Genomic DNA, 26,765 nt, shown 5'->3' on the forward strand with positions numbered 1-26,765 from the left:
TTGCCAGAGCCCAAACCTCGTTCGATCCGAGTTTACTCTTCGTCTCCAATGACATCGCCGTCTGCATGGTGTTAAATACTATTCTTCCTCCGCCCCGCAGCTTCTGATTCCATTGAATCTCTTCGTTGCTGGCATACAACTGTTTACGGATTTGATTCCATAGAGTAGCGTGTAGTATGCTGCAATATTTTGTCATTTTGCGATAACAGAATACGTTTGTCACTTAAAATCCCTTAACTGCCTTTCCGGAGCCGGCCGAAGTGGCCGTGCGCTTCTGGGCGCTGCAGTCTCGAACCGAGCGACCGCTACGGTCGCAGGTTCGAATCCTGCCTCGGGCATGGATGTGTGTGATGTCCTTAGGTTAGTTAGGTTTAATTAGTTCTAAGTTCTAGGCGACTGATGACCTCAGAAGTTAAGTTGCATAGTGCTCAGAGCCATTTGAACCATCTGAACCTTTCCGGAGACAGGAGTGTGTTTTTGAAACTAGTCTAGTTTATTCCTGTCCCCTGTTTCAGAGTATTTACGTAGATAAACTACAAGAACTCTGAGAAACTGGTCAGATAACTTTCCCTACATTTTCGTGTTAAGCCTCTGAGTTTATAACAAGGAAAGGTTAAAGGCTCATAATGGCGTTTCCGAGTTTTATCCGCAGTAACACTGTTGTAGAAAAAAAAGCACGCTCTTGTTGATTTAGGTGCTAATCATCTTAAAATATTCGTCAACACACTTGTTATGGTACCCAATGGTTGCTGCCGGAAAGTCATCCGAGTATGAATATTCATATTATGGGACATAAACACCTCCTTATCCTGAGTCACACATTGTTTTAGGTGGTGTGCTTTTTAATGTGAACATATTTTGGCCAAAACCAGAATGACAACTAATTCGCACCAATTCTACTCAGCTCCATTTGCCCCCTGTGATTTTTCTATTCTAAAATGTCAAAAGAAAAAAGATATAGTATGGTTGGGGCACGGATGACTGGAGAAATTTTAATCGTTGTTTGCATCACCCGCTTAGGATAAGTGCATTAACCCATTGTATTGTGTTGTATGTTAACCGGGGGCCTAGAAACAACGTAGAGGCTCCGTCCACGCTACAGCCGCAGTGGTCCAATACCCCACGACGACTACCACTTCATCCCTCTGCCGCCCCACACCGAACCACTCTTTCAGGATTATTGTATGGTTCGGCCCCCGATGGACCCCCCCCCTCCCCCCAAGGGAACGTCTCACCCCAGACGAGTGTAACCCCTATGTTTGCGTGGTGCCGGCCGCGGTGGTCTAGCGGTTCAGGCGCTGCAGTCCGGAACCGCGGGACTGCTACGGTCGCAGGTTCGAATCCTGCCTCGGGCATGGGTGTGTGTGATGTCCTTAGGTTAGTTAGGTTTAAGTAGTTCTAAGTTCTAGGGGACTTATGACCTAAGATGTTGAGTCCCATAGTGCTCAGAGCCATTTGAACCATTTTTTTTTTTTTGCGTGGTAGAGTAAAGGTGGTGTACGTGGAGAACTTGTTTGCTCAGCAATTGCCGACATAGTGTTGCTGAGGCGGAATAAGGGGAACCAGCCCGCGTTCGCCGAGGTAGATGGAAAACCGCCTAAAAACCATCCACAGACTGGCCGGCTCACCGAACCTCGACAGAAGTCCGCCGGGCGGATTCGTGCCGGGGACCAGGCGCTCCTTCCGGGCGAGTGCATTAATCCATACTGAAAACATTTTGGAGATGATGACAGATATAAGTGATCAGTTACCATGTTTCCCTTCTAAGAACACCCGATACCTTACAGAACTGTAGAAAGCTTGCCTGCAGAGTCATTTGAAACTAAATATTTTATGGTTAATTGTTGATAATGTTCAGTTATCTTTGCTTCCTGTAACAATATCCAGACATCAGAAGCTTGTAGCGGTATCTTGATTTTATTCTAAATTAGCTAACGCCGGTGAAAGTTCGAATTGGTCTAATCTGCACTGTTTTTGCTTCATCGTCTTGTCATTAATCAGAACCTTAAATGTCTCTCATCAATTATAAAATTTCTTCGGGATCAAAAACTTTATTCGTAAATTACTTCCATTACTTCCCCCATCTACAAGTCCTGCGTTACTAGAACTCAACTCTGAAATAACCTGTCACTTCATCTGCCTTATCTATACTTGTCACTCAGTGCCTGTTCACCACAAATTACTACTTCAGAATGGTTACCCAAGATCCTACAGCGTAATTCTGCATCTTCTATTGTTCTTGTCTCTTTACGTTTTTGTTTTCCTTGTTCCTGCCTCATAGTTTTTTAATTTCACACATCGAATACAGTCATACTTTGGTAAATCACATTGCTCTGAGCTGTAAATAACATATATCAATTTTGCGAATTGCAATGTGTCTGGTTCGTTGATGATGGCCGAAGTAGAGGGGATATAAAATGTAGATTGGCAATGCAGAAAAGGCGTTTCTGAAGAAGGGACATTTGTGTTAGGAAGTCATTTCTGAAGGTATTCGTATGGAGCGTAGCCATGTATGGAAGTGAAGCACGGACGATAAACAGTTTAGACAGGAAGAGAATGGAGGCTTTTGAAATGTGGTGCTACAGAACCGCTAAAGATTAGATGGGTAGATCGCGTAACTAATGAGGAGGCACAGAGTAGAACTGGGGAGGCAAGAAATTTGGGCACAAGTTGACTAAAAGAAGGGATCGGTCGATAGGACACATTCCGAGACCTAAAGTAGTTCAAATGGTTTAAATGGTTCAAATGGCTCTGAGCACTATGGGACTCAACATCTGTGGTCATCAGTCCCCCAGAACTTAGAACTACTTAAACCTAACTATCGTAAGGACATCACACACATCCGTGCCCGAGGCAGGATTCGAACCTGCGACCGTAGCGGCCACGCAGTTCCAACCTAAAGTAGTATTGGAGGGAAGCGCGAGGTGTAAAACTCGTACGGAGGGCGCCAAGAGATGAATACAGTAAGTAGATTCAGAAAGATGTAGGAGCAGCAGTTAATTAGGGGGGTTGGGTTGGGTTGGGTTGTTTGTGGGAGGAGACCAAACAACGGGGTCATCGGTCTCATCGGATTAGGGAAGGACGGGGAAGGAAGTCGGCCGCGCCCTTTCAAAGGAAGCATCCCGGCATTTGTCTGAAGCGGTTTAGGGAAATCACGGAAAACCTAAATAAACATGGCCGGAAGCGGGATTGAACCGTCGTCCTCCCGAATGCGAGTTAACTAGGGATGAAGAGGGTTGCTCAGGATAGAGTAGCATGGAGATCAGTATCAAACCAGCATTCGAAGACCACCGCCACCACAACAACAAGAACTAAAACAAGAGCAGCAGCAGCTACAGCAACTGTTTCGCTGTAAGAGCAGGCCACCGTCATCGATGTTTGTCCATACCACACGCAGATCTCTGTAAATAACTCTATCCAACTGAAGGAATGATTTGTTTACCGTCCTCTGTTATTCATTCCATTCTATTCGTTCACGCACAACACCTTCCTGTTTATGTGCCTTAGGAGTATTTCGTTGCCCATATTAAGCCTTTCCTCGAGTACGGAGCTTGTAATCTACTTAACACGAAGGATGACCGCTGCTCCGCCGTCTCATTAGGTTCTCCGTCCCGTAAGTAGTAATTTAGAAGATATGTTCTATCTCGCTTGTCCACAGGCGTGCGTGTCTCAGGCCATCCAGCTTGCTACTGCACGCTACTCCAGCCGTTAATTGCCTAAACGTCCAGGGCAATAGCGCCTTGACACGGGCAACCGTCTTCACGCTGTACGCTCCCTGCCTTCCGCGGTCACGCCCCCAGCTTTATTTGACTGCTAGGAGCCGCAGCATGCTGCTGTTACAACAATTAAGCAAAAGTACGTTTTTACAGCGTTGAATGGGTGTGCATACGTCCCAGCATAGTTCTGAAACGCCGCAAGCTATTTCGCCTAAACTGGGAACAAATTAGACTTATTACCAGGAGATACTTGCCACATAGGTGAGACAAGACACCCCTAGCATTCCTACTTGTGCGTGTAACTCTTAGAGCAGTTCCCGTATTTGGTACTTTTATGACTTCCAATCCGGAAAAGTATGCTGTTGAGCTAACACACCCCCAGCACCCTTAAGAATCGAATGGGAATGGGAAGTGGATTATATGTAAAAGTAGCTGAGAAAAAGCTACATTAGTAATTTATGAAAAAACCATCAGATATCAGGTATTATCTGATTTATTTGACATGGTTTCGCTCATGAGATGCAAGCAACAAGTTGGTACTATGGAAGTGTCGACTTTAGTTTTCGAGGCTTTTTGGCTCTTCGATGACATTACTTACGATTAGGCCCTGGGGGTAAGATACTAGCGAAGTGGTGATGTGTACACTTTGTCGTAGAAGCCTTGGAGTAATTTTAGGTGAAACTAGTGCTCTTATGACTCACAACATTCTATATGATTAGGACACCTCTAGCGCATCTTGGGATGGACGTGGGATTAGGGGAGGGGCAGGAATGGAAGAGCGTGACATTTAAATATATCTCTGGAACACATGAAGGAATTTCAACCAAACATAGTTCACGTAAGGCTTACTATCTCGGAAAAAGCATTGTGCAGGGTAAAACACACATGGCACTCTCATTTATGGTAGTGGGGATGGGGGTGAATGTGGGGAAGATTTGACATATAAGCGTAGTTGTGAAACGCCTGCTCTAACTTTAGCCATACGTGGCACACTACTGTTTGTAGAAAAAAGTTACATAAATGAATTTTAAATTCAACACATTAATCTCTCAAAATAGTAAAATATTGTATCTTAGTATCTGAAAAATTAACACTGCTAGGTTCAGTCTCAGCAGCTTTTACACAGCAGACAGATTCCACTCCTTTTCCTGTAATTTATAGTCAAGCAACTCTGGGTGATCAGCTAGTCTGACAAATGGAGGACTAGCGTCAATGGTACTATGAGAAGTTGGTAGGTACCTGATCCTCAAAGAATAGTCACTAATCATTACTAAACCAATTAACGGTTTACAAAGTTTGCGAGTTTCCTTATGAAAGCCTCAGTGACATATTTGTTCAAGTTGAATTATAAATGACAAAGAACTATCTCATCATACGTGGCTAGTTTGGTACTCTAAAATTATGAAATAGTTTCCGAAAACAGCTGCGCTCGACGAAGCAGCGACATTTAAGACATTAGAGTTACGTATAATAACAATAATTCCCACATTTTCACTTACTAATGTAGTAAATATGTAGATTTGTAGGTGCATTAGCGTAAACCAAAGGAAATTTTTGTTTATTATGACGCGCAACGCTGCATCAAAATTCTATGGTTTGTCTACCCTGAAGTACAGGGTGTTTATAAATGAATATTGGGGTTTTAATGATTTATGATATTTATTATATTAAACTTATAGTTATAAATGATGTGTCAAATGAAAGAGAAACTCAAACAGTTTTAGCAAGAACGTTATAAATGGTTCAATGTGAGCACCGTTTGTCACACGACACACATCAAGTCTATAGCCGAGTTCTTCCCAAACGTTCATTAATACCTCCTCGGTTATTAAAGTTCATACACTGAAAACCCTTTTATGGGGAACACTGTAGATACTGGTGAACTTGAGAAATACGAAATTTGTCACAATGTTGTATCAAAATCGCGCTGTTACTGGGGTGATAACTAGAGAACATTTCCTTATTGAAATCTTATCTCCTTATAATAATAGTTGCCTTTTTATACCATCGTGTTATCTTACGCTGATCATTGTGATACGAACAAATGATAAATGAACAATTAACCAGTAAGAGTGTAGATTGTGACTTGCCGCATTAAACTAAGCTGTGTAAATACAAGCTGTAAAAACAAATACCAATTCATTAGAAAGAAAGAAAGAGAAACAAAGTAAAGGGAGAGAATAAAACAAATACGAAGAAAAAATAAACACCAGCTGAACAAGAAAAAGAAATGAAAAGCGGGGAAAGGAAACGCAATAAAGTGGGCTACTTTCTCCCTCGTTAACTACCGTTATTTGTATTTTAGATCACACATCATTAACTGATTTCATGCCGTCGCAACAACAGGTTTGACTAACCGCAAGGGACTTATACAGGTCTATTCCGCGAACTATGTTACCGTTAAAATTGTGGATGTGTCTTCATACTCACATGTTACGGAAATTTTTTCCGATCTACAAGTACCCGTTCTTACAATGGAAATACTGCAGATCGATCTGGTATAATCGAGTAAAAATTACTTTATAATACGGAGATGCGCTTGTTCTATCACCCATAAAACTCATCTTCCTATAAAACTTAGCGTTTGTATACAATCGATGTTTAACAAATCGAAAGTCTGTAGAAGCACAGTGATGTGTAACAGGTTATTATTGTGATCAGAAATCAGGAACGAGATATTATTTCGTGAAAAGCGAAACATTCCTTGAAACATATGTCTTAACAAAAGCTGTTTTATAATATGGACACATTGAAAATGATGTGCCTCTGTCAATCGTGCATACTGTTCCACTCTACTTCATTTCAATCGATTTTTATTGGAACTCCACATATATATACTAGACATGTTAATATGATTGTTTTAAGCAAATATTTAACTTTTTGACCAGTGATACCACATACATGATGTGAATTTGATGGCCACAATTGTCTGATACGCGGTATCATTTCTTCAGTAACTTATGTTTCGGAAGTCCTTAGGCTAGTTAACTTTCAAAAAGCGATATTAGATAAATGCTCAGTTTTAGAGACAAATGACCTTGAGGAGTGCTCCATATTTTAATAATAGTATTCCATTTTTCCGCATTTGTAGCTGCGGTATTTCACTGCATCTTTTCTACGATCGAGGGCGTACTTTACAATTGAAAGATAATTTTCGCAGTCATTGATTTTAGGGATATTCGAACTATGAAAAAAGGATTTTTTTTTATTCTGTAGGACTTCTGTTTTTTTAAATACTATTTTTTCTCTAATTCCACTCTTTGAAATAGCTCTAGATCATATATACAGTTTCCTTGCAATTAGACTTTCTAAATGCGTTAGATCAGAACCGCACAGAAGCCTCATACCAAAGGTATGAGTATATGGACTGTGACTTTCAGTTTCATAGAAATATGCAACTAAAACTATACTCCGTCCGAAGAGGTCTTGGAAGGCCCAATGGTACCGACCGGCCGCCGTGTCATCCTCAGCCCACAGACGTCACTGGATGCGGATATGGAGGAGCATGTGGTCAGCACACCGCTCTCCCGGCCGTATGTCGATTTCCGAGACCGGAGCCGCTACTTCTCTATCAAGTAAATCCTCAGTTTGTTTCACAAGGGCTGAGTGTACCCCGCTTGCCAACAGCGCTCGACAGACCGAATGGTCAGCCATCCAAGTGCTAGCCCAGCCCGACAGCATTTAATTTCGATGATCTGACGGGGACCGGTGTTATCATTGCCGCAAGGCCGTGGGTGGAATTACACAACTACTTCATTAAATTTGATCCCATCGTGTCTAGATGGCTAATTTGATTAAAGCATATGCTCGTAATAAACAGGAGATCCAAGTCCGAACCTCGGACTAGCACGAAATTTAATTGGTTAGAGCACATTCATTACATTGCACTTTCAGTACTTTTGAACAGATTTCACTGTATGTCACTGAAGTTAATTACATCCATTGATTTCAGACATTTAATTTTGTGCAGTAAATTCAGTTTGCAAAATAGTAGTTTGCCTTACATATTCACAAATTCGAAAAAATGTTGAAGAGTGATACAGAAACACCAGTACATTATTAGTGTATCTTCAGTGACATGCCATTTGACGCACTCAGGAGTAAATTGGAGAAGTGACGATGCCTTTAGAGTCGGAGCACCACCTAAATTGGACTAGAATGGCGAAGGAAATCCCACAGTTCATCTTAATTGATTTAAGAAAACAGCGGCAAACACTAATCTGGATGGAATTTGCACCCTGTTCATCCCAGTTACTTCCCGTAATCTATGCGCCCCCTCGCTCATCGTACTAATACGATCTTTCACCTATACATTGTGGTTCACTCAGTAAATAAAGGGCGTATGTTTGCTATCCTTCAAGCCGATACTGTGTGTTCGTTGATAGGCATGGCAAATCGACTTCGTCTGTTTACTGAGAGTATTCTAAGAAAGCTCAGTGCATCTGCCAAAATAACCACTTACAAGACTTTTATCCGACGTATGTTTTATTGTGTAACATCTTCAGCAGGCCATATTGACATAGAAACCCGAAAGAGGCACTTTTCTATATTTGGAGGTTGCCCACTCGAACGAGTTGGTATTAAAAAACAACTGGGCTGCCTTTATATGCGGAACAGCTATAGAAAACTTCCGACGAGTGGGGTAGATGAAAAACAACGTACTCTTTGCAAAATATTGCTGACAGATTTTAAACGGCCATTATTCTCGAAATAGAGTGTAAAACTATCTCGATCGTGTTTCTCGAAGAGGGATCATAAGAAAAAATTATAACAGTATTCGCCTGCGTACACAGAAACAGTCTTTTTTTCTCGGCGCGAGTGGCAGGTATAACAGGTATGGAGGTATAAATGAAGTTGTAAAGTACGGTGAGCTGTCAACACTCCAATGAGATACGGTGTGTCTATGTATATTTATAGAATTAAATAAGCGATTCTGTTTTGCAAGGCACTAGGTACCGAAGATCGCTTTACTGTACCATATATATTGCGCACGAAATGTATAACAGACAAGAAATATAACAATGTTTTTTTTCTTTAAAATGTCCACTAGTAAATTCGGTACGTCTTACTTGTTACAGCATAAAAGACTGTCAAGGTCACATAAGAGTAAAAGAAGTTTTACGCAGACAATAGCTGACAAGAACGTAATTGGTATCGTACTGCGTTTCAACAGTCGTACACAGTCCTCAAACTGGAAACAGCAGACTGTTGGTTGGCTAATGGGACCTTGCATTGCCCCAACCCTGTTTTCTGCGCCAAGCAGCACCGTAAGCAATACTAATGTGGCTCCGGTCGTAGTAGCAGTTTTTCTTTTGCTTGATAATGGCGCTGTGTGAATGGAATTAGCTGCGTAATTGTTGGTCTCTTATAACACGTATGTTAGAAATTGCACGGCTGGTTTTTGTAGCTCAGAAAAATGCCGTTCCACTTTAACCATCGACAAATGAGTTTGTATTTTCTTTGCAGAGCAATGTGAATTGGTCATGTCCGGGATTAACTCTATTACTGTTTAATGTCCGTGCTACGAGAGGCGCAATAGCGTTTCATTGCACGTATTGCCTGTAGACGTTATCCAGTGATTTTCATATAATAGAAAGCTGTTAATGTAAAGGACGTAATCTTAGACTGTGTTAGGGAAATGGAATGTTGGTGCACTGAGTGAACGTATTCAAGTTTGGAAAACTGCTTGTGGCCGGAACAACCAAATCCGAGACGGGCTGCAATTGGGATTTGCTTATCACATGATAATGGCTCTGCATGAAACCGGACCAGTAATCATTTACCTCTTACTAAAGTAAGACTAGTAGGCAAGAAAGCTTCAATAATGATACGGCGACTGTCATACACTGATCAGTCAAAACATTATGACACTGCCAAGCGCGAAGTTGGATGCCACCGTGTGGCGTTGCGGGCAAGTGCCGCAGTAACAGAAGTACATAAGCGGAGCAAACAAGGATGGCGGATCGCTGTAGCGAAGATACGGGCTATAAATGGAAAAATACATTGAGATAAGCGACTTTGACAAAGGGCAGATTATTGTTTCGCAGAGCCTGTGAACGAGTACCTCGGAAACGGCAGAAATAGCCGAATGTTCACATGCTACTGTCATGAGCATGTACAGAAGGAGATAGAAGAACAGTGAAACCACCACTGAGCTCAAAATGGTTGGATGCCCACTACTCTTCATAGAACGTGAGTTTCGGAGGTTTTACTGCTCTGTAAAGTAGGATAGATGGTGATCTGTGGCATCTATGACGAAAGAGCAAAATACTGGTGCACGCCCAAGTGTTTCGGAGCACACCGTTCATCGACCATTGTTGAACATGGAACTCTGCAGCACCTCCCTACGTGTTGACCCAACGACATCGTCAATTACGATTTCATTGGACACGGGGCCATCGGGATTCGACCGCCGAATAGCTCCACAAACCTACCAATAAACTGTCGGATCCCTGATACACTGAATCAATGCTGTATTTCGTCCCAAAGACGGAAAAATGTTTTATTTTTATTAAAAATGAAACTCCTCCAGCTGTACTTAAGATTTCATATTTATTTGGCTACTAGTTTCGATGTTGCATCAACACCATCTTCAAAAAAATGGATCAAATGGCTCTGAGCATTCTTTGGTCATCAGTCCCCTCGAACTTAGAACAACTTAAGCCTAACTAACCTAAGGACATCACAGACATCCATGACCGAGGCAGGATTCGAATCTGTGACCGTAGCGGTCGCGCGGTTCCAAACTGTAGCGCCTAGAACCGCTCGGCCACACCGACCGGCGCCATCTTCAGGCCCGTTCACTTTGATGAAATCAATTGTGTGTGGCTGAGTACTAGAAGTCCGGGTGAGACCAATGCGTGCTCCACATGAATGGCGGGCAGTCCAAGACAAGCATTCACTGTAATTGAAAAATATTAGTAGCTATTAACATTATTATCCATACGAACATAGCTAAGAGCAGAATGTCTGCTAGCAGTATGGTTGCTAGTGTGTGTCATTAATTTTCAACATGTAGTCTGAAGTTGCCGTATGTTCCTCACTGCCGAGGCAGATCGCAAAACAGTGTGACAAGATGAGATTCATAAGCTTATGAAGTAACTGCTTTTCACGCCCTTTCGTTCTCCTGCAACATGTTAATACTGCAACTATTTATCCAAGGACTGAGACTCGGCTTGCAACAGTCAAGAAAGGTCACTGCGGTTACAACACAAGAGCTCGTCAAACGGCTTGGTCGTATTAATTTAAGTGAGCAATGAACAAGTTTCCCAAGCAGCCGCGTTTAACACGCACCTCATGGGAGGCCTATGTAGGATACACACGAGAAAAAGAGATGATCTCATTACGAATGATATATCAAAGAAATCAAACGAGCGAACAGACCAGATAAACAATTTAATCTTCTTCTTCTGTGTGGGATCGTCACGATTACTGTTTGCTTTGTTTTTAATGTGAAAGCGTGTGAACAGTTTTTAAATATCGGCGAATGGTGTAACTGAGATGGGAGTTGGGTACCAGCCCCATATTCTCCTGGCTGGATGTCGGGAACTGCCTAAAAACTACATTCAGACTGGCCGCCACACACTCCCTCGTCGTTAATCCGCTGGGCGAATTAGACGGCCTACTAGAATCCCGAAAGCTGTGTTTAAACCTGGACAATTATTTAGGAGGGTAGACAAACAGTTTAGTATATGGGAATATATGGCTCGAAGTTTCTTTTTGCCGTAATATGCATCGTGAGAGACGTCGAAATCTGTAGGTTACATCAAACGCAGAATTGTTTTCATGTGTAGTGTAAAGGGGCTTGTCTCCGCAACTGAGCGATCAATCTCTGCCGCGCAGATAACCTCAGTTCAGTTCCTGGTGCTGTCAGGGCTTTCCCTCTATGGGCGTACGGCTGAAATCGGAAGTCGATCACGTGACACCCATCGCTCACTACTTCTGAGACTCCATTTTGGATTCGTCGTATTTTGTTGTTTCCTTCTTCCAACTACCATGTTATGACAATATGCAACTTCAAAGCAACAAAAGAATGGAAATTTGTCACAAAATCATTATTTCGGATATATTTGTTACAATTACACACTTAATGACACATCGCTGGTGAAAACCATTAGGTAACACATCATCATCATTTTCTTTGAGCGGTTTTCCCACTCCAACGTGGGGTCAGCCTAGTTACTATGGTAGTGTCAGAGGGTGGCCGGATGCCCTTCCTGCCGCCACCCCATACCCCCTGGGACGGAATTAGTGTACTCCAGCTGTCGGTGTCTAGTATAAGCCATGAAATAGTATGAAAGTTATTCAAATGTCTGCGAGTCGTGTAACTGAGGCGGGACGTGGGGACCAGCCCAGCATTCACCTAGTGGGATGTGGAAAACCGCCTAAAAACCACATCCAGGCTGGCTGGCAAACCGGCCCTCGTCGTTAATCCGCTGGGCGGATTCGATCCGGGTCCGGCGCGCCTACCCGAGTACAGGAAGCAGCGCATTAGCGCCCTCGCATTAGGAAACACATGAACAATAACAATTGCACTATGATTCACATATAAGCATTTACGAGCATTCTTTGCATTAATAAATTTATTATGTGTTACATATTATTCTCATTTCTTTAGGACTACAGCAATATGCTGCATACCCCTGCTTCGCTATAGTCGGATCCATGGACGATAGCGGTTCGCGCAGGTGGAGACACGGACGGAGACTGTATTGTTGCCGGTTCCACGCAACAGTTGCGGTAGTACATACATATGCTACGCATTTGAGGGAGCTCTGCACCCAGCAAATTAGAATTTGCCGCTTACCACCACAATTACCCACGACAATTCGCAGCAAATAAAATAAAAACTCGCTAAATAACATGCTACAATCGCGTTTATTGCTCACATTGGCTACGACATTCACACTGGAGCGCTCTGAGCGCTCGCTGCCTGTCTGAGAATACTTGACGCAGGTGCGCGCGGAACAAGTCTAAATTGGGCTGCCGTCGTTCGTGACTGCAAGTATAATAATGCGACAAATAGAAGTGTGTACCATATTTTCACCTTTATATTTTTAAATTTTTCTTTCATGAATTTTAATATTTTTATCTGATTTTTACTTATTTGTAGTATATTTTTTCGTACAGTATTCTGAAGAAGGTAAAAAAAATGGTTCAAATGGCTCTGAGCACTATGGAACTTAACTTCTGAGGTCATCAGTCCCCTAGAACTTAGAACTACTTAAACCTAACTAACCTAACGACATCACACACATCCATGCCCGAGGCAGGATTCGAACCTGCGACCGTAGCGGTCGCAGGGTTCCAGACTGTAGCGCCTAGAACCGCTCGGCCACCCCGGCCGGCCTGAAGAAGGTAACTAGATGCCTGAAATCAGTAAAGGAATGAAATTCCTTTTGCTTGAATTGCTTGTTATTGGTTGCTTATTATTTCAACAAACAGAAATACAGATGCTGGAGATGTGACGGTCGCGGTAATATATATATATATATATATATATAATGCGCGTTTGTGAGACTCACTTTCTTACTCATGTAACAGGTGTATGTTCTGCAATATCTCGTGTTATTTACATGTAAGAACGTGCTCTTTCAGGAATGAGTTCCTTCAATATTGTGACGGTTTTTTTCCGAGTATGTCGCGATTTTTGTGGCTAAGCAGGAACATACGAGCACAGCTGAAAAGATTTGTATTCTTGATGTTACAAATATTTAGCTGACATCGAATCCGTAAAAACGCTTTGGTTAATTCGGTGGTCAAAGTAACAATGATGGCACCATACAGCGATCGAGGGCGTCACATGGGCCGAATGCCAGCCGACCGCGGGTGTGGCTTTCTCGTTTTAGTTGCTCGTCTTCATATCGAATCAGAATGACGCCACATAGCAGAGGATGAGAGGGCGGCCGGTCTCCATAGCTAGATCCACTGGACCCGATAGAGGAGCTCCTTTTAAACATATAAGGGATAACATTTCGGATCAAGAGAACGGGCAAAACATATTCGTGACACAAAACATATACATATGCTACATTTCTGAACATCATACAGGCAGAAGCTGAAGTTGCCGTCTGCGTACCTTTTTTTTCCCATTTAACTTAGCGTGTGGTGCGGGCCGGTGCTTCGCAAAATGACTTCGATTTTCTTCTTTGTGTTATGACGGGAGTCGTCTTTCACGACTTCATCGTCACGGCTGCATTCGGCTTGTACCGTGAACGGTCGTGCGGCCATAGCTCATTTAATTAGCACCCAAGTGGGATCAGATAGCGGAGAATGCGTACATTCCGACGCACAGTCACGACGAGCCATTTCGCGGCGCCATAGAAACGTACATGCACGGCGTACAGTAGTCCCGCGGTAGCAAATGTCACGCAAAAACGTGCCATTCCGTGGCTAATGAAGGCCGAGGAACGGTAAAGCGGTTATTATGCCGGCAAACGTGTATCACGATTACAGACTACCTGCCAGCCATCACGTTTCATCACACGGAGCTCTGCAATAGATTTATGACTTCCTGCACTGCAATGGAACATTAGCAATCGGTCTAACAGTGGGGTTTACTGTCACCTCGCAGCGGATAGGGAAGAATCCGTGGAGCTCTTAATGCTGTTTGCAAGAGTTACGTGCCTTCTGAAAGACGTAGATAACACAAGAATATACGTATAGTAACACTTCCGACGCGCAACGACGCATTATGTTTGTAGCTATTTATTACAGCTATTAACAGCCGCTTTAGATGTCACTGGAAGAGATTTCCATCAGTACTGTGCCTGTAGCTCATTTTCTTACATAAAATTCATAGTTTCTTTATTATTTTCTTTTGATTATCAGAGAGTAGTAGAAAACCAGTTTAAAAATATGCAAGGAAAACGTAGATGGCCGTAATTAAAAGTTGCATGTGGATGAAAAGGAAATTATTGTTAATGATTTTGAAGGCCGCATTTATCGCAGTCATCAAATTAACCCCTTTCATCAGAACCTTCTATATTCGAGTTCGCAGAAAGAATACATTAAAAGTGTGAAAGAAATTGCAGAGAAACATTGGTTGTCATTTTTAAATGGGTATTACTTGTTTGACGTGTGTCTTGCAGCTATGTAGACCATTCACGTTCGCATTGAATCACATATGAGTCATAAAAACGTGCCAGGCATTGACGATAATTTAACGTGAAACTGAGTCGTGCTGTCTTTTTTAGTATTTCTTTGTCACTTGTTTGGAACCGTAAATTAAATCGTAAACTGTGTGTATTTGTTGACGGAGTCTCTCATAACTGCTGGCTAGGAAACTTTTACACGTAGCGCCAAAAATTCAAAGCGTGGTTGTTTTATTACACTTTAACTGAACTTATTCTGCGAGCCTACTGGCAATAATGGAACCTGATATTTTAATAAACACGGATATCTCACATTAGGTTCTTTCCTGCAATTAACCTGCTAAAAAACCGAGACGTTGTTATGTTGATGAAAATAGTTATTGATAAACCGCAGTGCACGTACAGTGTCTGCAAATAACGTAATGTACTCAGTCAAGCAGATCTACAATGGTCAAGATAAATTTGTACGTTTGGTATATCTCGTACCGTTTGTCGATGAAGATGTTAAATTTTCCGATTTCTGATAGTTTTTAAATTCTTTCGTAGTTGACTGGCAGGCAAGCATTTATAATCACTGATAAAATTTTTTAACTATGCCATTTACCGCTGGACACACGCATTTTTCTTCATGACTATTTGCTGCTCCAAGTAAATAATTTACTGACGACACTAACTGTATTATGATTAGTACATGTATAGGATTACGTAAATGTGATTAGTGCAATTATATGCAGATAATTCATTCAAAAAGTACGTGCACCAAGAAATGAGTTAGAAAGAAGAATCCGTACGTTGGAGGAATATTAGTAAAATCTCTCGATTTACGAGACTGGGGAGAACTGGGGTTATTTAAAGTATTGTTGTAACGCTTTTATAAATACGTTAGGGGTACAAAAGATATACTGAGATATAACCTTGTGCCCAGACCACCGCTTCTCTATGTCTTTAGCGGTGTGCTCCAAGAAATGTAAAAAGAACTCACTTTGGAGGCAAAAAACCTGAATGGCGGTTTACCTGAATGACGGTTGCTTGTACGGTATTAGAACGAATGTTCATTGTACATCGCGTCCACTATCTTAACCATTCCATTGAAACACTTTAAAATAGTTCACACTAATGATAATTAATTCCATAAAATTTCTTTTATTTGACAAAGCTTCAGACTTATCAGTGGTGAAGTAGAGCGGAAATCTGCAACTTACTTATTTCCCTTACTTGTTTCCCTGCCTTCTGTATGTATGTAAGTGCGTAAGACTTAGATACGCTTAACGTAAAACGGCTGGAAGTAGTACATGCGGAAGTAAATGTTCTGGAATACGTTGCTCGCTCTTTGCGGTCGCCTCAGAGACTTTTCATTCTCTTATGATGGCATGTACGGTTTGATTCTACCTTCAGATGTAAACACAAGTGCGGCACTGACATTGCTTTCTTTTCCTGTGTGTTGCAGCCGTCACGGTGCGCTACCTCACCAAGCGATACATCGGGGAGTACAGTTCCAACAGCGGTAAGTACCACGCAGTGTATTGGTCTTCATTCTGTGGGAAGCTCTGTCATGCCCTGTTTCTGACAGCTGCTGTGGTTATTTCCGATAATCTTACACGGCTTTCTGTACACAACCAGTAGTGTACGCTACTCGCTCACGAAAACTTCAAGACACACAGAAGAATGACATACACTATGTGATCAAAAGTATCCGGACACATGGCTGAAAATGACCTACAAGTTTGTGGCGCCCTCCTGCGCTAATGCCGGAATTCAATATGGTGTTGGCCCACCCTTAGCCTTGATGACAGCTTCCACTCTCGCGGGCATACGTTCAGTCAGGTGCTGGAAGGTTTCTTGGGGAATAGCAGCCCATTCTGGCCATCATCAGTAAGAACACTGTGCAAATTGCAGCAATATAAGGATTGGGAATTTCACGGGAGAAGAAAGAAATGGAGGAAACATATACCCATTTATTTTCCAGATACAAGGCTCTCTCTCTCTCTCTCTCTCTCTCTCTCTCTCTCTCTCTCATATATTGTTATATGTTTCGCTGAGCGCTGAGACCCACACATGTTGCAAAATGGAGAGCCGTTGAAATAGGCTATTCAAAATTTGAAATACTACTTCTTTTTATGCGACACTAATTACAGTCACAATGTTAGCGATTAATTAATTTGATAAACGATCCCATTTAAAGATAACTGTGTGAAATTAGATGCTGCCATACATGCTGAAAAGGTGACTATATAAGGAATTTCATCATTGTGACAGTCATTAAGTGTTCTTCATTCGCTGAGCTGTTGTAATGTAACCTGCTCAGCTTTTCCATCCACAAGAGACAAAATATGAAGTAAAGAATTTCTATAAAAAAAAGAACGTAATTGTAAATGTGTGAACGGAGTGTGACTTCACGTACATAAACACTGAAATATTCGTTCGAAATCGAGAGAAATATGCAACTAAGACCTGTGTTCGAAATCGAAATAAATATGCTACTAAGACCTGCTTTCGAAATCGACGAAGTTCTACGGTATTGAAACCTATCATATAGACACATTTTTCTGATGCCCATTGAGAAACTGGTCAGGCATAAAGTTCTTCAGTCTTTTTCACAGAGACGGGTATTCTTTGGGTATAAAATTCTTCTGCTCTGAAGCATAGTATGTGCGCTCTACTACGAACATTTGTGACAAGATAGAAGTGCATAAGCACCTACACTGAAGAGCCAAAGGAAGTTGTATACCGGCCTAATATCGTGTAGGACCCCTGCGAGCACGCAGAAGCGCCGCAACGTAACGTGGCATGAATTCAGACTCATGTCTGAAGTAGTCCTGGAGGGAACTGACACCGTGAATCCTACAGGGCTGTCCATAAATCCGTAAGAGTAGGAGGGGGGGGCGGGAGACCTCTTCTGAACTGCACGTTGCAAATCGTCCCAGAATGCTCAATAATGTTCATGTCTGGGGAATTTGGTGGCTAGCGGAAGTGTTTAAACTCAGAAGAGTGTTCCGGAAGCCACTCTGTAGCAATTTAGAACGTGTGTGGCGTCGCATTGTCCTCCTACAATTGCTCAAGTCCGTCCGAATACACTATGGACATGAATGGATGCAGGTGATCGGACAGGATGCTTACGTACGTGTCATCTGTCAGAGTCGTATCTAGACGTTTTAGGGGTCCAATATCATTCCAACTGCGCACGTCTCACACCATTACAGAGCCTCCACCAGCTTGAAAATCCTTCATGAGGTTGTCTCCATACCCTTACACGTCCATCCGCTCGATACAATTTGAAACGAGACTTGTCCGACCAGGCCACATGTTTTGAGTCATCAACAGTCCAGTGCCGGTGTTGACGGGCCCAGGTGAGGCGTAAGGCTTTGTGTTGTGCAGTCATAAAGGGTACACTAGTGAGCTTTCCGCTGCGAAATCCCATATCGATGATGTTTCGTTGAATGGTTCGCACGCTGACACGTGTTGATGGCCCAGCATTCAAATCTGCAGCAATCTGCAGGAGGGCTGCGCTTCTGTCACGTTGAACGATTGTCTTCAGCCATCGTTGGTCCCGTTCTTGCAGGATCTTTTCCCGGCCGCTGCGATGTCGGAGATTTGATGTTTTACCGTATTCCTGATATTCACGGCACATTCGTGAAATGGTCGTACGGGAAAATCGACACTTCATCGCAACCTCGGAGATGGCGTGTCCCATCGCACGTGCGCTGACTGCAAAACCACGTTGAACCTAACTTAAATCTTGATAACCTAGAATTTTAGCAGCAGTAACCGATCAAACAAGTGCGCCGGACACTTGTTGTCTTATATAGGCCTTGCCGACCGCAGGGCCGTATTCTGACTGTTTACATACTTCTGTCTCTGAATACGCATGCCTATACCAGTTTCTTTGGCGCTTCAGTGTATGTACCATGTGCGGAGGAACATTGTCCTATTGAAAAATGGCAGCGCGATACTGCTGCATGTGAGGAAAATCATGAGGACGCAAGATATTAGTGATGTACCGTTGTGCCGTCAGGGTTCTCTCAGTCACTACCAGCCGTGACCTGAAGCCATATCCGACTCTACCCAAACCAAGACGCTAGGAGTAACTCCTCTGTTTGTCAAAGAGGTGGAAGAATGGGACCTCTACCCTGTTCGCAAACACACACGCCGACAATGGTTATCCAGGAAAGTACAGAACCTGACTTCATCGCTGAACGAAATATGAAGCCATTCATCAAAAGTTCATGCTTCCCGGTCACGGAACCAAACGCAGTTGTTTGTGTTGTGATGTTAACTCCAGCCTACGCTTGGAACGATATTTGCCTAATCAGGATGCTGCTTGTCTCCGACCTTTGGTGCAAGCTGACATAGAATGTTCCAGGGAATTCATTACTTGTTCTCGGATGCCATGCACAGGTGTGATTCCCGCACAAAAGTGCAGTCCTCTCTCGTGTTGGTCAAACGTGGTCGACTGAAACTTTGACTATGAGTATACCTGCCCTCCGGTTCACACACAATCCAACATCGAGCCCCTGCCACATCCGGATGCCGCACAAATCAAGTTATCGCACGATTCGCAAAGCAGGTCAAGAGGAGACACACAATCATTACTCATTTAAACTGTGTCAGGTGGTGGTAACCCTGTCTCATACAAGTACGCGTCACCACCGGGTTCTTCATTAATCACACAACATCTGCTTTAGTTTACTCTCCTTATATACCCTACCACGCATGGTAACAGCACTAACGCACTTTGGTGGCAGATAGTGTGTACGTGTACGGAGTTACATTGACATTCGACAACTTTCTTGTCAGACAATGTCATTTTGCTGCATAGGTAGCAGACTTTCTTCATCTTCATGATTACCAATCCTGATGTTTACTCACTGTTCTCATTTCTGTTACTTCTCATTACTTTCGTGTTTCTACGATTTACTTTCTCCACGATTATTATTCCTCGTGGTTCTTGAACATACTTTATATCACCCGTCTTTCCCTGAAGCTTCCGCCTATTTTTCTTAGAATTTCGAACATCTTGTACCATTTAACATTTTCTAACGCTTTTCCAAGTCGCCAAATACTATTAATGTGCCTGGGTTTATCTTTAATCTTTCTTCCTTTATCGACCACAATGTCAGAATTGCCTCTCTGGTGCCTTTACCGTTCCTAAAGCCACACAGGTCGTCATCTAACACTTCCTCAATTCTCTTTTCAATTCTTCTGTTTATTATTCTTGTCAGCAAGTTGGATACATGGAATGTTAAGCTGATTGTGCGATAATTCTCACACCTGTCAGCTCTTGCAGTCTTTGGATTGGTGTGCATAATATTTTTCCGAAAATCTGAGGGTATATCACCAGCCTCGTACATTCTACACACCAACTGGAAGAGTACTTTGGTTGCCGCTTCCCCCAGTTAAGAAATTCTGGCGGAATGTTATCTTTCCCTTCTGCCATATTTTATTTTAAGTGTTCCAGAGCTCTTTTAAATTCTGATTCTAATACTGGATCCCTTATCTCTTCTATATCGACTCCTGTTTCTTCTTTTACACGTCATCAGGCAAGTCCTCTCACTCATAGAGACCTTCAGTGTATCCTTTTCACACATCCACTCTCTCCTCTCATTTTAAGTGTTACAGAGCTCTTTTACAATTCTGATTCTAATACTGGATCCCTTATCTCTTCTATATCGACTCCTGTTTCTTCTTTTACACGACATCAGGCAAGTCCTCTCACTCATAGAGACCTTCAGTGTATCCTTTTCACACATCCACTCTCTCCTCTCATTTTAAGTGTTACAGAGCTCTTTTACAATTCTGATTCTAATACTGGATCCCTTATCTCTTCTATATCGACTCCCGTTTCTTCTTTTACACGTCATCAGGCAAGTCCTCTCACTCATAGAGACCTTCAGTGTATCCTTTTCACACATCCACTCTCTCCTCTCATTTAACAGTGTAATTCCCATTGCCCTCTTAATGTTACCGCCCCTGCTTTTAGTTTCAGCGAAGTTTGTTTTAAGTTCCCTGTATGCTGAGTCAGTCCTTCCAACAAACGTTTCGTTTCCAATTTCTCCACATTTTTCATGCAGCCATTTTGACTTAGCTTCCTGCACTTCCTATTTATTTCATTCCTAAGTTACTTGTATTTATTTATTCGTGAATTTCCTTGAACATTTTTGTACTTTCTTCTTTCATCGACCAACTTAAGTATTTCTTCTGCTACCTATGATTTCTTCGCAGTTACGTTTTTTATACCTACGTTTTCCTTACGAACTTCTGTGATCGCCCTTTTTAGAAATGCGTAGTTCCGTATCCGACTTCTTTGCGTATTGATTCTTCGTGATTAGTCTGTTTAATTTCAACCTACTCTTCATCACTACTATATTGTGATCTGAGTCTACATCTGTTCCTGGGTACGCCTTACAATCGAGTATCTGATTTCGGAATCCTTGTCTGACCATGATGTATTCTTACTGAAACCTTCCCGTATATGGATACCTTTTCGAAATATACCTCCTCCTCTTGTGGTTCTTGAACAGAGTGTTCGCTATTACCAACTAATTTATAGCAGAACTCAGTTAAACTTTCTCCCATTCCTAATATAAAGCTCGTATTCTCCTGTAACCCTTTCCTCTACTCCTTCGCCTACATCCGCATTCCAATCCCCCATGACTATTAGATTTTCATCTCCATTTATGTACTGTATTACCTTTTCAGTATCGTCATACACTTTCTCTATCTCTTCAGCTTGCGACCTCGGCATGTATACCTGAACTGTCGTTACTGAATCAAATTGGAGGAAAAATGAATACGTGACAAAAAGGGATCAGTTGATAAGACACGTCGTGAAACATCAGAGGTTTAAGTTCGGTAATGGAAGGGGTTGTGGGAGGTAAAAATTGCAGAGGAAGACCGAGGCTTGAATGCAATAAGCAGGTTCAAATGGTTGTAGGTGTCAGTAGCTATGTAGAGATGAAGCGGGGTTGAGCGACATAGACTAGCGTGAAGAACCGCAGCAAAGCAGTCTTCGCAAAAAGACCACAACAACACGATTTATATAAGCATGTATGTATTGAACTGGGGACATAGAAACGACGGAGAGGTTTCAGTTCCAACGTAGCCCTCAGTGGTACACAACCCCCCACAACAGGCTACAGCTGCCCCACACCGAACCCAGGGCTATTGTCGGTTCGGCCCCCTGTGGATCCCCCTGGGATCGTCTCATTCCAGACGAGTGTAACCCCAATGTTTGCGTGATAGAGTAATTATGGTGTACGCGTACGTGGAGACAGTGTTTGCGCAGCAATCGCCGACATAGTGTATCTGAGGCGGAATTAGGGGAGCCAGGCAGCATTCGCCGAGGTAGATGGAAAACCGCCTTAAACACCATCGACGGGCTGGCCGGCACGCCGAACCTCGACAGTAATCCGCCGTGCGGATTCGTGCCGGGGACCGGCACGCATTCCCGCTCGGGAAGCAGTGCGTTAGACCGCACGGCTAGCCGGGTGGGCACAACAGCACGATACTCAAATAGATTACGCCTCTTTTAAATCTGTGAATACCATTTTGGTTTGGTTGTCTTATGTGGATTTCGATTATTAGAACATATATATGTACGAACAACTGAAGATACGATTGTGTAATAATGTGAACTACGAGGGCAGTTCAATAAGTAATTGAACACATTTTTTTTCTCGGCCAATTTTGGTTGAAAAAACCGGAAATTTCTTGTGGAATATTTTCAAACATTCCCGCTTCGTCTCGTATAGTTTCATTGACTTCCGACAGGTGGCAGCGCTGTACGAAGCTGTCAAAATGGCGTCTGTAACGGATGTGCGTTGCAAACAACGGGCAGTGATCGAGTTTCTTTTGGCGGAAAACCAGGGCATCTCAGATATTCATAGGCGCTTGCAGAATGTCTACGGTGATCTGGCAGTGGACAAAAGCACGGTGAGTCGTTGGGCAAAGCGTGTGTCATCATCGCCGCAAGGTCAAGCAAGACTGTCTGATCTCTCGCGTGCGGGCCGGCCATGTACAGCTGTGACTCCTGCAATGGCGGAGCGTGCGAACACACTCGTTCGAGATGATCGACGGATCACCATCAAACAACTCAGTGCTCAACTTGACATCTCTGTTGGTAGTGCTGTCACAATTGTTCACCAGTTGGGATATTCAAAGGTTTGTTCCCGCTGGGTCCCTCGTTGTCTAACCGAACACCATAAAGAGCAAAGGAGAACCATCTGTGCGGAATTGCTTGCTCGTCATGTGGCTGAGGGTGACAATTTCTTGTCAAAGATTGTTACAGGCGATGAATCAAAACGGCAATCAATGGAGTGGCGCCACACCCACTCCCCTGCCAAGAAAAAGTTTAAAGCCATACCCTCAGCCGGTAAAGTCATGGTTACAGTCTTCTGGGACGCTGAAGGGGTTATTCTGTTCGATGTCCTTCCCCATGATCAAACGATCAACTCTGAAGTGTATTGTGCTACTCTTCAGAAATTGAAGAAACGACTTCAGCGTGTTCGTAGGCACAAAAATCTGAACGAACTTCTCCTTCTTCATGACAACGCAAGACCTCACACAAGTCTTCGCACCCGAGAGGAGCTCACAAAACCTCAGTGGACTGTTCTTCCTCATGTACCCTACAGCCCCGATCTCGCACCGTCGGATTTCCATATGTTTGGCCCAATGAAGGACGCAATCCGTGGGAGGCACTACGCGGATGATGAAGAAGTTATTGATGCAGTGCGACGTTGGCTCCGACATCGACCAGTGGAATGGTACCGTGCTGGCATACAGGCCCTCATTTCAAGGTGGCGTAAGGCCGTAGCATTGAATGGAGATTACGTTGAAAAATAGTGTTGTGTAGCTAAAAGATTGGGGACTAACCTGGTGTATTTCAATGCTGAATAAAACAACCCCTGTTTCAGAAAAAAAATGTGTTGCATTACTTATTGAACTGCCCTCGTAGATTCCTCAAATAAAAACGACCTGAGTGGAAATTTACCCAGTATACGATTAAAAAAATACAAGTGAGAGCCCTATCAAATGAATCTGCGCGACGTGTTCCTTATACATTATTTTCCTTTTACCGTAATGGATGTTCATGTCTGCTTCTAACATTTTCTGCCATGTTATTCCAAACGTTAATGGTTAGCTGCTCCAGAGGTGAAGGGCATCAAAGCAACTAAGGTGGTTCAAATGTTCCATTGCGTGCATTCATTCATCGCTTACTCAGTTAAAGGGCCCGCCGCTGTGGCCGAGCGGTTCTAGGCGCTTCAGTCCGGAACCGCGCGACTACTAAGTTCGCAGGTTCGAATCCTGCCTCGGACATGGATGTGTGTGATGTCCTTAGGTTGGTTAGGTTTAAGTAGTTCTAAGTTCTAGGGGCCTGAAGACCTCAGCTGTTAAGTTCCATAGTGCTCAGAGCCATATGAACCATTTTTTGAACTTACGTAAGGCTAATTAATGCCAGAAATATCAGGGACAGGTGCTTTTGTTTAAAAAATGTCATCTTTCCCGGAAATGAGAGACAAAAAATGAACGTGATCATGCAACATCCATATGACTAAAATGAATGAACATAAGGAAATCACAAAAAGTTAAGTGTATCACATCTTCTGACGTTGGACAATATTGCGGCTTGACATAGCTGCTTTAGACATCTGCAGACAATCATATATTAAAAAATTACGGTATTAAGAACGAAATAGTGATTTGTAATAAACGTTCGTGTAGTAGCCTACGTATAACCAAAAAAATGAACAGTCTCTGGTAATCCATCAAGGAAAGTGTGACTGCTGCTGGACACAGAATCGTTACAGCGGGCCAAAATTAAATGGTTTCCGTGACGTCTACGGCAATAACAACTCCACCATGGTCAGATGACAACTGTGTTACGTTCGGGGTCTGAAGATGACTGGTAGTATGTGTTAAAAAGAATGAACGACGTTATATTCAAACAAAGCCGCTAATTTTGGTATCGTTATTCAAGTAAAAAAATGAAGAGTTTTCCCAAACAAACTGCTACTGAACGAATAACAGAACAAGTAATGTAATATTTCTATTCTAGTATGGGTTCACATTTGACTACACGCGCCACATGCGTAAATCAAACCTGCTGATCTGCACGCTAGCAATAAAACCAAGAAACGTGTGAGAAAGGTGACATTTACGGAGGACACTTGAAACGTTTCGTTAATATTCAAATGGTACGAGAGGCAACGTTAATGTGCGGAGGCGTATGACAGACGCTCATTACGTATTACTAACGGCCCATAAAGATGGGCTGACGGAAACTCGTAAGCAGTGACACAGTACGCGCTGTTGTGCTGTCCACTGCGTGTGTTTAAGGAATACCGCCTCATTAGGTGGCTTCTTTAATACTTTTCACAGCCGTAAACTTGGACCATAATAGTGCTGGAGCTTCTTACACCCAGAACTCCAGATGAAATCGTAATAACATCAATTACCTAAATATTTCTACTTTTATTTGTTTATTATTTTTTACTATGACTTGCGGCTTGATTTGTGGTGTTCCAACTACCGTATCTAATGTTCTAGAATTTCTCAGTTTTTACATATCTGTCACAACAAATTTTCTGATTAATCTGCTCTAATCTACATCAGGATTTCTCCGCCTCAGTTTTTGTTTTAGCTCACTTATCCCCCATTGTCAAATTTAATTAGGGATTAAGATATTGTCCCTCTCATTTCTCTAATAGTAACAGTCTTCTAATGACTTCACTCATAGCACTTGACTATACTATGTTATTTACAGCACGTTTTAATTCCTTCCATTGTCTTCATTGTCCGGTTCCTTACATATGAAGTCCGATTTCCTTAGACTTCCGTGCTCAGAAAGTACAGATTAAAAATTTAAAAACCCGTCTTATTTCTTGAGAAGACGCTATTACCAAAAACATTTTAGCATCTAATGGAAGGTGTTGTCAGGTTGTTCGCACAGTAGTATTTCACTGTGTTAGATCGCTAGGACATGTGACATTAATAAGCAGTTCTCTAACTGTTTTTTAAGTGCACACTTCGAAGAATAGCCTGTGGGATGCATCGATGGAGCACCTGTTATATCCCATGTCAAAAACAATGTGTGCGAGCACTGAAACCAAATGATTCGGAGTTCCGTTTTTTCAGTGGATATCCAGCGCGCTATTTCAGTGCTGAACTTCCTACAGTTTGTGTTATTCACGGATGAAGCCTCTTTCAATTGTAGTGATGTTTTTCTCTGCCACGATCGTCATTACTGTATTGATAAAATCCATACGCGTCCGTCTCAGAACATCAGCAGCGATTACGTATCAACTTGTGGGCCAGAATAGTATACAAGATCGGCAAAGAGAACCGTATTCCCTGCAGCCAGTTAGGATGACACGCGTTTCCCTGTTCGAGATGTGCTGCCTCTGTTGATGGAAAGTTTAGTTCTTGTTCTCCAGGATGGACTGTACGGCGAATGGACTCTAGCGAGCCATCAGGCTCCGGTCCGTCCACAGGTGAACGACAGGTACCCTCATCGCTGGACTGGGACTTTGAATCCTGTTCCCTGTAGGTCCTGGCCAGCGCGATTGCCAGATACCTCTCCAATTGATTTTCTTACGTCAGGATGTATGCATAACTACAGTAGAAACAGCAGATCCTGGTTAGTAACGTCCTAGCAGCCTGTTTCGTTTTGCGTGGCATAATTTTGTCGGGTTGGGACTCGTGGTCGTAACTTTTCACGCACGTGTCAGCTTAGAGAGGTAGCTACAATAGGAAATTTAATAATAATTTTCAGCAGTTATTTCATGGTCTCAAGTATTTCGTTCAGAATCGCCTATATGATTTTGACCCTGACGTTTTCAAAATGTTACTGTTGTTTTCGCAACATTACTGACAAGTGGCTGTACATTTCCACATGATATCTAGAATCCTGTTGATGTTAATGCGGAGCTGTGAGCACAAATACGATAGTCAATAGCAGTTT

At 42.7% G+C, this 26,765-nt stretch overlaps 1 protein-coding gene across 2 annotated transcripts in view; it reads left to right on the forward strand.

Moving 5' to 3' along the window:
* Positions 1 to 26,765, forward strand: part of LOC124618105 (ras-related and estrogen-regulated growth inhibitor-like) — a 572,768-nt gene that overhangs the window by 295,191 nt on the left and 250,812 nt on the right. For both annotated transcript variants that reach the window (XM_047145318.1, XM_047145319.1), the window contains exon 3: positions 16,257 to 16,313. In XM_047145318.1, coding sequence (XP_047001274.1) covers positions 16,257 to 16,313 — 57 coding nt within the window. The remainder of the gene's footprint in view (positions 1 to 16,256; positions 16,314 to 26,765) is intronic.

The sequence above is a fragment of the Schistocerca americana genome, chromosome 1, assembly GCF_021461395.2.
Source record: "Schistocerca americana isolate TAMUIC-IGC-003095 chromosome 1, iqSchAmer2.1, whole genome shotgun sequence".
Taxonomy (NCBI): domain Eukaryota; kingdom Metazoa; phylum Arthropoda; class Insecta; order Orthoptera; family Acrididae; genus Schistocerca; species Schistocerca americana.